This window comes from Cupressus sempervirens, chromosome 1 (genome assembly GCF_028749045.1).
Source record: "Cupressus sempervirens isolate cs-2001-9-10 chromosome 1, ASM2874904v1, whole genome shotgun sequence".
Lineage (NCBI taxonomy): Eukaryota > Viridiplantae > Streptophyta > Pinopsida > Cupressales > Cupressaceae > Cupressus > Cupressus sempervirens.
Window position 1 is genome coordinate 544,052,448 of NC_143118.1, and position 13,318 is coordinate 544,065,765.

Genomic DNA, 13,318 nt, shown 5'->3' on the forward strand with positions numbered 1-13,318 from the left:
GCACTCAAATAAGGAAACTCTAATGGTTAGACCCAATATGAATACCATAGGTCTGAGCATGCTACAAGTCAGCTACTCCATAGTATCACACATATTATTAAACAATGACAACTTTTTGGAAATGTAAGCTACATCAAATATAATAGAAAGGAATAAAAGCACATTGAAATATTAAGTAGCAAGAAAAATAACTGACAAAAAATAGTTTAAAAATTAGGATACAACATGAAGCTTAAAAAGAACTAAAATAAACTGTCCTGCCCCAAAGCAAACTATAAAATATGAACTGTATAAAAGAAAAATTATTTGATTGCCACTGACAATAATAGTCTTAGAAAGTCTTGTTACATTTTCATTAATTGCTCTCAAAAATCTTGTAATCCACAAATATTACATCTGTGATTAAAAACTTACAACATTCAAAATATTCAAAATAACTCCATGATATAAACTTTACACAATCCATATTGCTGTTAAATATTGTTTCTAGATTTGATTGTATTGGAGTTTTTTGCTTCAAAATTTTGGATCAAAATGTGATCCATCATCACAATAAAATAGAGTTGGGGGAAAATATGATTGATAATAAACTATAATCCAAAAATAATTTTTTATTCAACGTAACTACTAAAAAGGTAAATCTCCTATGCTGAAAGTGAAATATCGTCTCCAAAGTTAACGTATTACCATGCATCTGCTAGAAGGTTCTATTTACTATAAATATTCCTGTTACTCTCCTGTGGACTTCTCCCACAACTATCACCATCCATCCCATGAGTCTTAATGGACACTTCCAATTCCTGCAATTGGGAGAATAAAGTTACAGGAAGTTCCTTCTAGTAGATATTAGCCTCAGATTTTTATCAGAGTGGCCTCACATTGACCTTCAAGCCTGCAGCACTTCTTTTGTGAAGAATGCTATCCAAAATGTCTTCTGCAGCCTCTTGATTTTTTCCCACACTTGCATCAATACTTTACTACCATTGATTAATGGATGCTAGATCTTGCTTAAATATTGACTATACTGCAGTGTAAGACAGGGATTCGCACACCCCTCCAGAACCTCAAAGTACCCATCCCCGAGACGTCCCTGCTGGGATGGGTACTTGAATTTCTATTTGAATTTTGATTTTTGAATGTTACTATTGGGTATGCAATATGTTACTATGTTGAATGTTCAATGGTTCTACTTCATGGTGCAATATTGTTGTCTTCAAGTATTTTAATTTGGTATGTTCTACTGAAACATCATTTCATAACTAGCATTTCAAGTTCTATATGTATACTATACAACACCCCTCCCTGCCCCATCCCCCATTGCCACCGTCCCCCACCCCCCTGTCCTCCCAAAAAATGAGGTCCATTTTCCCCGTATCCCGAAAACTTGTCTCATCGTCTCGACGTACCCCAATACTAGTGTTACACTACCATACTGTGTAGTGCTCCAGCTCTTTCTTGAAGAGACAGAAAGGTAGCCAAGATGTTGTAGACAAACATTTATAATCAATTCATTCATGAGGCTGTCAAATGGAAGCAAGCAAAGTCCCAAGACTTCAAATCCATTAATAGATTGTGATGTAATACTGACCTTGCATGCTAATTATGCTAGATTTTTTATTGTACAAAAAGACCTAAAGTCCATCAACCTGAAGAAAAGTCTCCTTTGGGCGGTAATAATGGGAATGACATCAGAAATATTGATTGCAATTCATTGTTCATATAATGAACCTTATTTAATTGGCCGTAATATTCACATAATACTTTCTAAAAAATTGATTTGTTCAAGATATAGTAGTTGGAAACTCCTTTGTCCCTATATACATGTCAAATATTGTATCCGTGTGCCAAGAAAACTTGATTTTTCAACTATGTGATTCAAATATTTGATATTTGACATAATTTTACCAAATTATATTCATGAAGTTGGTTGTGCCCACACACGAGCACATGCACATGCATATGTCGAGATCTTGTGAGACTTGAACTCACAGATATAGGTCAGTAGAGTGATTGTTCATTTTGGTGTTGGGTTGGGAATTTGCATTGCCTACGGCACTCATTGTGTGATTTGCATGGATATGTAGGGTAGACGTGTGCAGTGGCTTCTCTCGTATACCATGACTCAATGCAGTCAACAAGGTAATGTGAAGAGGTTTTAATAAGTGATAACCAAATCAACTAATGGCTAACAAAACTTAAGATAAGTAAACACTTGTACGATTACCACGCGTCTTGAGGGAGCCAGTACAAGGGTGTGGTGTTTATACAGTTACCAGTCTTCTGTGGAAGTTGGTACGAGGACACGACATGTGGCTTCCTGTTGGAGTCGAGCCATGCCATAGATAGCTTGGGCTTCCCGATACCAATCGACTTACACTCCACAAGAGTCCCTACCTAGATATCCTATGGTGGGTGTGACCAGTAACCTGATGTGTTGCATCGTCTTCATAAGCATATAGATGTTGATAACATACTTCGATTGGCGTGTGTATAAGCCATGGATGATTGTCGTATGTGATTGTGGTTGGGTCACTATCTCCATCAACATAGTGGCCATGGGCTTGAGGGTACCACATGGTTCGGAGGCATAGCTACCTATACCATTGTTGGGAACCGGTGTAAAGAAACAGTCTTCTTCCAACTTTGAGGTCGAAGCTTGATGTTCACTTGGATCCTTCAGGTTTCTGAACTATGTTCCTTGTGATTTATGCTTTTCCTTTGATGTATTTGATATCATGTTATGCGACATTGTATCATATTACTTACTTTATGTCTTATTACCACTGCCATGGATTAGAGATGTTATTGGTAGAAAAGCATGTTAGATGCTCTTGATGTATGGAATCCCTTGGGCTTATGCTATACTTGATGCACATGTATTACTTGATGCTTATTGCTTTATCATGTTGTTATTATAGCTTAGCGTAGAAAAATTTAATTCGTGATTTAGCGTGTTAGGCTTATTGATCTTTATGTGATGGTCTCGGGTGTTCACTCGATTCATGTGGATCTAGTACTTGCCATTGTGGAGGTTTTATTTAATTTCATGTGTTTTTTAGTATTTTGGGATGTCCTACTTTCGTGTGAGGATGCATTAAGTTATACAATGAAGTAATTTGCCATACGACACATGCATTTCCCCATATGGCTTGATATCAGCTCGTACGAGGATGCACGCGTCTCGTACGAGTTTGGAGGGAATCGTCTGGTTTGTGGTGTTTTCTCGTACGAGAACCAATCATGGCTCGTACGAGACTCTATGTTGTTTTGTCTTACGCCAAATAGTGGGCGCCTATGCTCATGTCTCAGGAATTTGAATTGCAGTTTTGGATACCCTTTTGGGTCCTGCATCTTCCTGGATCTTGACAAATGGGATATCGAGTGTATTTGGGAACTTTGCCTTAGGGTCTCCCATCTTGTTAATTGGAATAAACTTGTATGTTTCCAATCATTTAGGAATTTGCGTTTTGGGATTAAAATGAAAACCGTATCAACTGTTACTTGTATCTGGCAATGAATCTTGTATGCTTAATTCATGTAGTTGGTAATGTATGTGTTGTAAGTGATGAACGCTTGAAGATCTTTGGTAGTTTGGTTAGTTGTCTTCCATTGCAATCACTTATATGATTATTCCAAGCTTGTATTTATGTTCGAATTTAACATATAAAAATGTGTTAGTCTATATTTATCCTTGTTTCGAAGGATCTTCGGGCAAGGCATTACACATTCTAAGTCTTCTTTATTTCTTTAAGAAACAAGTGATAAACCACATTCCGATGGTTGGAGCTGCAAATTCACTCAGATGAGTTGTTGTGCAGCATGATCCTTAATATCCTCACTGAGTGCCTTGGTGTAATTCTTGACCCTTGGAAGACAATTATCTCTATTTCAAGAGGAACCATTTTATTCCATCATGTTGTTGTGTTTTATGAAACATCATCTGAGTATACTGAATACTCAGGAAAAAGAAGAACTACTTCTGCTGCTCTTTGACCTACTCTCAAGCACATACCCAAAATTGCCATAGCTGACTGTTTCATACAAATAAGATTCAACGTGCATCTAAAACTTACTTCGAGCTTCCCTCTTAAAGGGTTATGGGAAAAGTGCTTAAAGGAAGGGTAAACCATAGCATGAACATACTCAAAAACAAGGAATAATAAAAAAATCCCGGCCGTCAAGTTAACAGAATATTGAAATACTCCAAGTATGATTCTCATATATTCAATACAAAGTTGGTATTATCTAAGCGTTGATTTCTTTCGAGACTCATTAATATAGTGCATCTACTCACATAGTTTATATTACCATTTTTGTTCAGAAGGTAAAACAAGATGTTAAATGCAAAATAACAAAGACCAGCATATGGGTTCACCAATGGATTATGTACCAACCTCTGGACCATACAAGAGGTAACCAAGCATCCAAGATAGTTTTAACATATCTCGTTAAAAAACCAGAGATGGCATAACCAGCCAGCACGTCAGCACAATTACGTAATTTCTCACAAAAAATACAAGAAAAACATCACTTCACCAGAAAAGATGAAAGAATTATCAAAGGTTCTTCAAGGTTTGAGTCTTTAGGAAGGGGGATTCTATTCCTTTTTAAACAATATATAAGACAATATGAAAAAGAAGACCCTTGTGAGCTGGAGGAGAGCAAAATCACTTTGATACCAAATTAATGTTGCACTTGATAATGACCTTCACAATTACCCTAAACTTTACAATCATCTAATGTAAGCATTAAACCCGTCATAGCATACTAAATATAAAAATACATCTTAATTTAAGATTTTCAATATGAGCATGGAAGGTGTAATTGAAAATGGCACAAGAAAAAAAAAAATTTATGGTTATCAACTGGAAATGTTATTACATATGTTTCTTAGAACAAAGATAATATGTGAATAGGGAGAAGGTAGCAAAATCACATTGATACAAAGTAATATTTGACAAAACACTAAAGTATACTATTATAAAAGTGGTACTACTCAAATACTAAAAATGAGGAAAAGAAGAAAACCTGAGAAAGTGAAAGATCCAACCGAACATGATGAATTAACTCTGCAAGAAGACTATATGCCAATGGCCTTAGAGTTTCGAAGCAAGCTCGTCCAGTCCCTACTAAAACCCTGCACAAAAAATTGCATCATAACTAAAATATCTAGTTAAGAAGTTAAGAGATATAACAAATCTTCACAAGCTGCAATACTCATAAAAATAATTGCAGGACACATTTGTCATGCACTCGCCAAGAATAATATTATTATAATAAATTACAATTTACAAACAATAACTGTCAGGTTTCAAATGAATTTGCAAGGTGAATTTTAATTTTGAACAAAAAATACGTTCATTTCTAAACTAACAAGATAATTTTACTATATTCACAAACTAAGAATCTACAATGGAAGACAAATGACTGTTGTTACCAGGACAACTCATGGGTTGCTGACAAATCACCCAGCTAAGGCTACATTCCCTCAACCACAGGATGTAAGACCCTATCAAATGAGAAAAGCAAAGGGGCATTTCTTACCAGTCTTGTGTGTTCCTAACAAGCAAGATATGGCAGATGGATGACTGATCATAAAAGCAATACCAAGTTATAATATTTCCCTCCAAACAGCAGATTCAAATTATATGAGCAGCTACTATCACTTTGAAAAGACCCCCACCAAAAAATTATGTAGAAAAGGCTCAACCTTTTGTGTCAAATGAAGATTTTAATTTCCAACAAGACCAGTAGACTAGCAATAAATTTTAGTTTCAGAAAGCACAAACTTCTAACACTCAAAATGCCATGAATACCATTGAAAACTCTTGTCATGAACATTCCACGGTTATCACTGGTATTATATACACCAAATAGGCACCCAATATAAAATTGTATCCTTTGATTTCCCATTGCATGCAATTTTACAGGTGGAATGAAAACCTTACAATAAGACACTTAAAAAGTTCCGTAAACAAATGCATTTTTCTATGGCCTCTTCATACATAAGTTTGGTTCATTTGGAAGCAAGTGTTCTGCTGAACTTCAACACTCTCAATTTTTCCACTACCCTTTTGTCAGTGAACAGCAAGGAGAAAGAGCCCAAATTAACACTTCAAAATTTTATTTTTTCTAAAACAACCCTTGCCGAATCAAATCCTAATTTTCTATCCTATCGGTTCATTACATTTATGATTTTAACGAGCTCAACTTCAAAACAAAGAATGTGTATAGGGATTTTAATTTGAATGTGTATAAGCTAAGGTACCGCTTTGGGTTTGATTCCAAGTTCGAAGTTCAAGAACTGGCTTGCAACTTCTGTAAAAATTTTGGAAAGGGGTTTGGGTTCCTTAATACAAAAACATGTAAAAATTATATATATATGCATACACATATTTATGAAGCATGAGTTAAAATTAGAATGTAGCGTGGTAACATAAACACGTTTAAACAACAAAAACACCATAAACTTCAATCATAGTGATCATACCATCATATAGTTCAAGTAACAAGTTCAACATCAAAGATTCAAAACATTAAAGGTTCTCTTTTAGAGCCCTGCCGGCTGAAAGGATAAATAAAACAGGGGTGCCCATTGGCCCTTGCTATATTTGTTATTACTTGAAACTTCTGATAGTAAGCTTTTACTTGTTGAGAGAAATGACTAATGGAATAACAATCTATGATTTTTCTCTTCCCAGTAAGGATAAACTCTTGAATATTCAGTTTGCTGATAATACTGCATTTTTGGTGATTTTAGAGCAACGAAAATTTGAGAACCTAATGTGCAAGCTTGATGGTGCTAAGATTTCCAAGAGCATGTCTATGTTGCTAAGCTGTAACTGTTCACCTCTTGACTAGTTTAAGATGTTTGAGCTGAACTGAGAAGGTTCCAACATGCGAGATACCTTAGCATCCCATTTGCTATCAAACCTTCCCTTAAATCAATGTGGGATTGGATTAAGTTTAAATTAAAATTAAATCTCCAAATGGAATAGACACCATCTCTCCATAGTTTATAGAAAGCAAGTTTGTCAAAAATATATGTTCTCTTATTTTCTGTACCAGGCGTATGGCTGCTTCGCAATAGTGAAGTTAATGAAATTCAAAACAGAAACAGGAAATTCCTTTGGTTGAACAACAATTAACAGCATGGTCCATCCGAGTTTGAACATGTTTCGAACCCCCAGTCAAAAACTCGCACCCTGCCCGAACCAGACTTCGAACCGGACCCAAAATTCAAACCAGTTTGAACTTCTGCTGGTCTGGGGGGTGCAGGGACAAACCATGGTAACTTAGTGTGTAAGCATTTTAATTTCTGTGTAAAGCTGGAAGGAGTTTTCTGTCTGTGTCAGAAATATTTTAGTATGCATAAGAGAGACAAATAAACATTTTTTATCCAACTCAATATCAAGTTCCAAGCATTGCCTATCATGAGGAACTTTCAAGCAATGTATCATTGTATATTTATTTTTAAGCAATTCACTACTAATAATCCAGTAGAACTATGTTTCCATTAAATCCATTTGTAGCTAAATTTACTAAGTTAATTCAGAAAATAATTGCTAATAATCATGAGTGGATACAAGGAAACTACCACCAGCAAAAATCTACAAATGGATTACATAAGGTATTTAAGAAGATCCTTACGATGGTACCAAGATAAATACCAAAGAGTGCTCAATGTAGAATGGCAACAATGCCCACAAAATAGAAGTAATGAAGAGAGATGAACATCAATCCAAACTCGGACACACATTTACCCTAGTACGACGCCTACAAAGAGGAAGAAAAACAAGAAAAGTGAAATATGCTGTTTAAAACGCTTAGCAGACAGAGTCAATGAATATAAATGTTCATTAAGTTTTACATGACCTACAGCAAGTAGACACTAAATATTAGGGGACATTTAACATGAAAATAAAATGGACAAACAATATTTGATGGTTAGCTGCAATGCAAAGACATACAGAAACCTAATCTGATATGAGCAGATGTTCATTTCCAAAATGTACAAACAATGTCTGATGACACAAAAAACACTGAAATGTTTTGACTTAGGATGAGCAGTTTATTCGACACAAATGAATGAAAAACTGATTTGACTATTTTCAAATACCAATTTTTAATTCCAGAATTTTGTTGATGCTACTAATAAGCTAGAGGAAAGTAACATACAGAAACCTAATCTGAACCAATCAGCATTCATGACAGTGTCTTGTACAAATAACAATATGCAGCAACATAGTTTTCTTACAAATTCTCTCAAGTCTGACATCCTTCAAATCTCTGATTGACTTGAAATGTATGTTGTCTCCTGACTGTGTGAATTATAGAAGCATATCGACGCGCTTTGCAGGTGTTGCTGACACACTGCAAAGTCACAATCATCTCAGATATGCAAGAATAATGGCTATCTGCGATTACTTTTCAGACATTCATGTGGCTATAGAATTTCCAGTCACCCCTTTTAATGTAAGACCAGCTTCACTCTACCTGTAACTCACACCTGTCTGGAGCTTAAATGTGCCAACAATTAGGATTGAGGTTCCTTGGAAGTGACACCTATTGAGACTTCCAATCTATGAAATGGGACCCACATTCACTACTAGGTTTCATGAGATCCCTGTCTTTCCACACACTGCAGAATTGTGATCCCAAGCAAATTATAATTAATAATATTGGAGAGTGGTTCTTAGTAAATCGATGCATGAGGCCGAGATTTCATCCTACCTTGTGTGGACATTGGAATGGGTATCCCAAGGTCTAGTGTGACCTAGTAAAGATGCATTGATCAACAAAGCATTCCCTTCTACCAGCCCAACCCTCTATAAATATGAGTTATGCCATCTTATCCAAAGGCAGTTTATTCAGTCACCCAAGAATAAAGAAAAAACAAATTTATTTTACTTTATTTAATCAACCAATCACAACTCGGCCTAAATGCAAAAATGTAGGGAATTAGCAATAGTTTCATTTTAACTAACGTGAACTGCAATTAGACTCGCCAACCAGCCTCAATAAATCAGGCTCATCACAATTTGCTTGGAGTTGCACAATTTCAGATTGGGATGCTCAAATATGTCTATCCCCTCCAATGTAATATCTTCTAGTGGGAGCCCTTTACATTTCACCAAGTATTCTGCAATCATCTTGGTCTTAGCCTTTACTCCCTAACATTTAGCAGTTATGTTTACCTTCATAATCAAGTGAAGGCAGTTCCATGAAGAGGTAATCTGCTGTCCAAGGGGCTTCTTAAGCCACAAAATATAGAAGTTATTCTGAATGTTGATGTTTCTCGGATCGCTGCAAATGTACTTGCATTGCCTGTATTGGTATATGTTTTCCATATGCAACATCCTCTCATTTATATTGAGCATAGGTTATTGAATAGACATTTCTATTCAATAATCAAATAATTATTTATATAAACTTAATTATTGTTATCTATAAATATATATGTATATATATATAAATTTGTCACATGTAATAAGTTTATATCTCACATAGAATTATATCTCATATATAATTACATGTATATCGAAAGAGTTATCCAACAGCAACTACCAAACATTAACACTCCCTCTTAGCAAGGGAGGATAAGAAAAATATTACACCATTGGTAATATTAAGGATATCTCAGAAGTTTTCCACCATTTAATATAGCATACGATATCAAGAGTATTGATCTTCAAAATATCAACATATGATATTCATCAATTCCTCAAACTAGGGTATGATATCACATTTGATATCAAGAGTCTTGATCTCCCAGAATATCGACATCCGATATTCATCAAGTACTCAAAAACAAGGTTTGATATCAAGACTATTGATCTCCCAGAATATCAATGATATTCAACCACTTACTCAAAACATTTTGATATCACATTTGATATCAAGAGTATTGGCCTCCCAGAATAACAATGATATTCACCACTTACTCAAAACGTTTAGATATCACATTTGATATCAAGAGTATTGGCTTCCCAGAATATCAATGATATTCACCAAGCACTCTAAGAGTAATGGCCTCCCAGAATGTTGAGATACAAGACATTCACCATTTACTCAATTTATGAAATCTCATAATACAAGTTGATTGTAAGATTGTCACCTTACAACAACTTCTCCCAAATACAAGTGACATCATTTGGAAGTCGTCACTTCCTCATGATGTACAGAGGGGGTAAGCCCATACATAGTCACAGTCCTCTTGACTATGACAACTTATTGAACTTCAGAGAAACCATCTCAACATGGTTTACTCCCTCTTAATCAATATGTCCAAGATCACCAAAGGTTGATTGAAACATATCCTCTATCTTCTCCCTCTCTTTCAAGATTCTCTCTAATGAAATGTTACTCCCTCTTTTTCCTACACGAGCATTCTCGAAGGAAAACATCAAGGCAAGTAGTTCTTATAGTAATAAGAAAAGAGATCTACTATAGAATACATGAAAAATTTACTCAAAAGTAAATTTATCTTATGTAGTCAAAAGATAATCTCCTTCACATGACTTCTTTTTTCATTACTAATTTTATTTTATTCAAAAAATATTACTAAATTATATTGTTTAATAATATAACAGAACTTTGAATATATGTTACCTTGATATACTTAAGTCATGTGGTGGGGTACAATATCACTTCACCTTGGATGCTATTTTTACTCATTACGAATGCAACATATTCAAACCCTTGCTCGTCTTTGTTTTAAATCTTTAGCTTGTGAAGGACGTGGCAGTGAATGTATCTTAATACACCAAACACGAAGAAGAAGAGCTTCCATAAAAGAAAGATGGTCTAAACCCAAAGGAAAACGCAAATGGAAGATCTGGAGAGTCCACGGAATTTCCACGGAAAGAAATTCCAGTAGAGAGTCAATATGTAGAAACATTTAAAACCCCAACGAGCAGCTCTTTGGCGATTGATGGCATACTGCTTGGAAGCCAATCACAGTTATGTCAAAATACATCTTCCTACAACATAGCCGAAACATCTCTTTTACCAGGGTTCTCTAGCACGGCTTATTTATCTTGATGAGAAATAGATTACATCTACAAATTCCCACAAGAGCAAAAGAGAGGTGTATATTGTTATTTTTGTGACACTGAATCCTCCCATACGAGTGGAATTCACATGGGCCTCGCTTTCAAAAGATTAAGGTCGAATGAGAAAAATTAAATCAAACCCAGTCAATAATCAAAGCAATGTGACATTTGCTCCCTGGATTTCTTCTGTAGAAGTTAATTGTCAATTTGGAGGGCTCGAATTTGCAGAAGTCAAATCTAACCAATGTGACATTTGCTCCCTTGGACTTCGTTAATTTTGAAATACTCAATCCAATTCTACAATGCCTTCCTTCACATATCCGTTGTGTTGTTATTCCATCTCTGACTGTACCTTTACTAGTTCACGTCACTTTTTCCTCCAATCATTTCTCTTCTATCATATCTTCTATTCCTTATAAAAATAATATACATTTGCATCTGGCTCTGATACCATGTTGATGTTTCTCGGATCGCTACAAATGCACTTGCATTGCCTGTACTGGTATATGTTTTCCATATGCAACATCCTCTCATTTATATTGAACATAGGTTATTGAATGGACATGTCTATTCAATAATCAAATAATTAATTTATATAAACTTAATTATTGTTATATATATATATGTGTGTGTGTGTGTGTGTGTATATATTTCTCACATATAATAAGTTTATATCTCATATATATATATATATATATGTGTGTGTGTGTGTGTGTGTGTGTGTGTGTGTGTGTGTGTGTGTGTGTGTGTATATATTTCTCACATATAATAAGTTTATATCTCACATAGAATTATATCTCATATATAATTAGATGTATATCCAAAGAGTTATCCGAAAGAAGCTACCAAACATTAACACTGAATTTTGCTATTGGGTGGTAATTCGAATTCACAAGCTACCTATCAAAGCTTACTCACAACTCCATAAGGCCCATAAACATGTGGTTTCATCTTTTAGGTTCCACTTCCCCTAATTGAGGACTGTCGATAAGGCTGTAACCTTAAGAAAAACATGTCTCCTACCTCAAATGCCCTCTTTGTAGGGTGCCTATCAGTCGACATTTTCTGTCAACATTATAATTAACGTTCTTGCTTTGCTGTACAACATCTTTTGCACTAGGAACTCTACTATAAGACAATCAGATCCACAAATTAAGTGGCATCTTAAACAAAGAGTGCCTTAAAGGGAGACATATCAATCAATAGGTGATGAGTTGTTTTAGCAAAACTCTACCATTCAATCCATGATGTTTACTCACATGCAACACAATTCCTCAATTAGCCATCAATCCACTTATTCACTTTAAAGTTTTCCCATATTTTTGTGGACAATAGGTAGTGCTATGTGTTAACTCTGTCCAGGTCAAATGAAAGAAATCTTGCCAAAACATACTAAGAAACTTGTCACTGTGACTTAAATTGTTTTTGGCAAGCCATGAAGTCTGAAAAACTCTCCAAAGAACAAATCTGCCACTTGAGGTGCCCCAAATTCTAAAGATATAGTATAGAAGTGACCATACTTTATAAGCCTATTAACCCCGATATATATAATATATACAATATTTGCCTTGAACCTTTAGCAATACTGTGATGAAATCCATCGATATGCTTTGTGATTTCTGATTTCGAATATAAGTAAAGGCTGCAACAACTCTAATAGAAAAACATGTCCTTTCTTTTGTTGACACTCTTGTATTTGCTCACATGCTACATTAAATCCGTTTGCAACTCTTTTCTAGAAAAAGTTCCCTTGCTTATTTATATGTCTCATAGGCACCCAAATGGTTGGCAAGTTGGGTATCATGGCAAGCTTTTGAAATCTTCTCCTTCATTTTAGATTTAGATGTAATGTATACACGTCCCTTGTAAAGAATCAGATGAAATTGCTGCCTGTAGCCTGTCTTCTTTTACTCTACCTTCCAAAATATCGTTAGCAAATGGATTCTTCACATTCTCAATGTAACAATGTTGAATTCCTCGTAGCTTCGTGATAGATCTTCATGCTCCTCTCTGATTTTCCCTGTTGCTGTTGTATGATTTCTGTACATCATCCTCTTCTCTGCCACTATTATATTGCAGTATGGTGTTGAGGCAATATGTTATTTGATTGGAGATGTCTGCAGTTACTTGTTTCCACCCATGTTTTGCATCCCAGGCATCATGCGTATAAGATGATATTTTTTGACAGCTCTAATATCTTCTAACTTTATTTCTATCACCCATATGCTTCCTACATGGTTGTGTGCATGTTCTGTCCTCGCTTC

General features: G+C 35.2%; 1 protein-coding gene across 2 annotated transcripts in view; it reads right to left on the reverse strand.

The window, feature by feature from the left end:
- The window catches only part of LOC149578610 (uncharacterized), a 153,090-nt gene that overhangs the window by 92,569 nt on the left and 47,203 nt on the right, over positions 1 to 13,318 (reverse strand). For both annotated transcript variants that reach the window (XM_089830182.1, XM_089830179.1), the window contains exon 7: positions 5,029 to 5,137. In XM_089830182.1, coding sequence (XP_089686308.1) covers positions 5,029 to 5,137 — 109 coding nt within the window. The remainder of the gene's footprint in view (positions 1 to 5,028; positions 5,138 to 13,318) is intronic.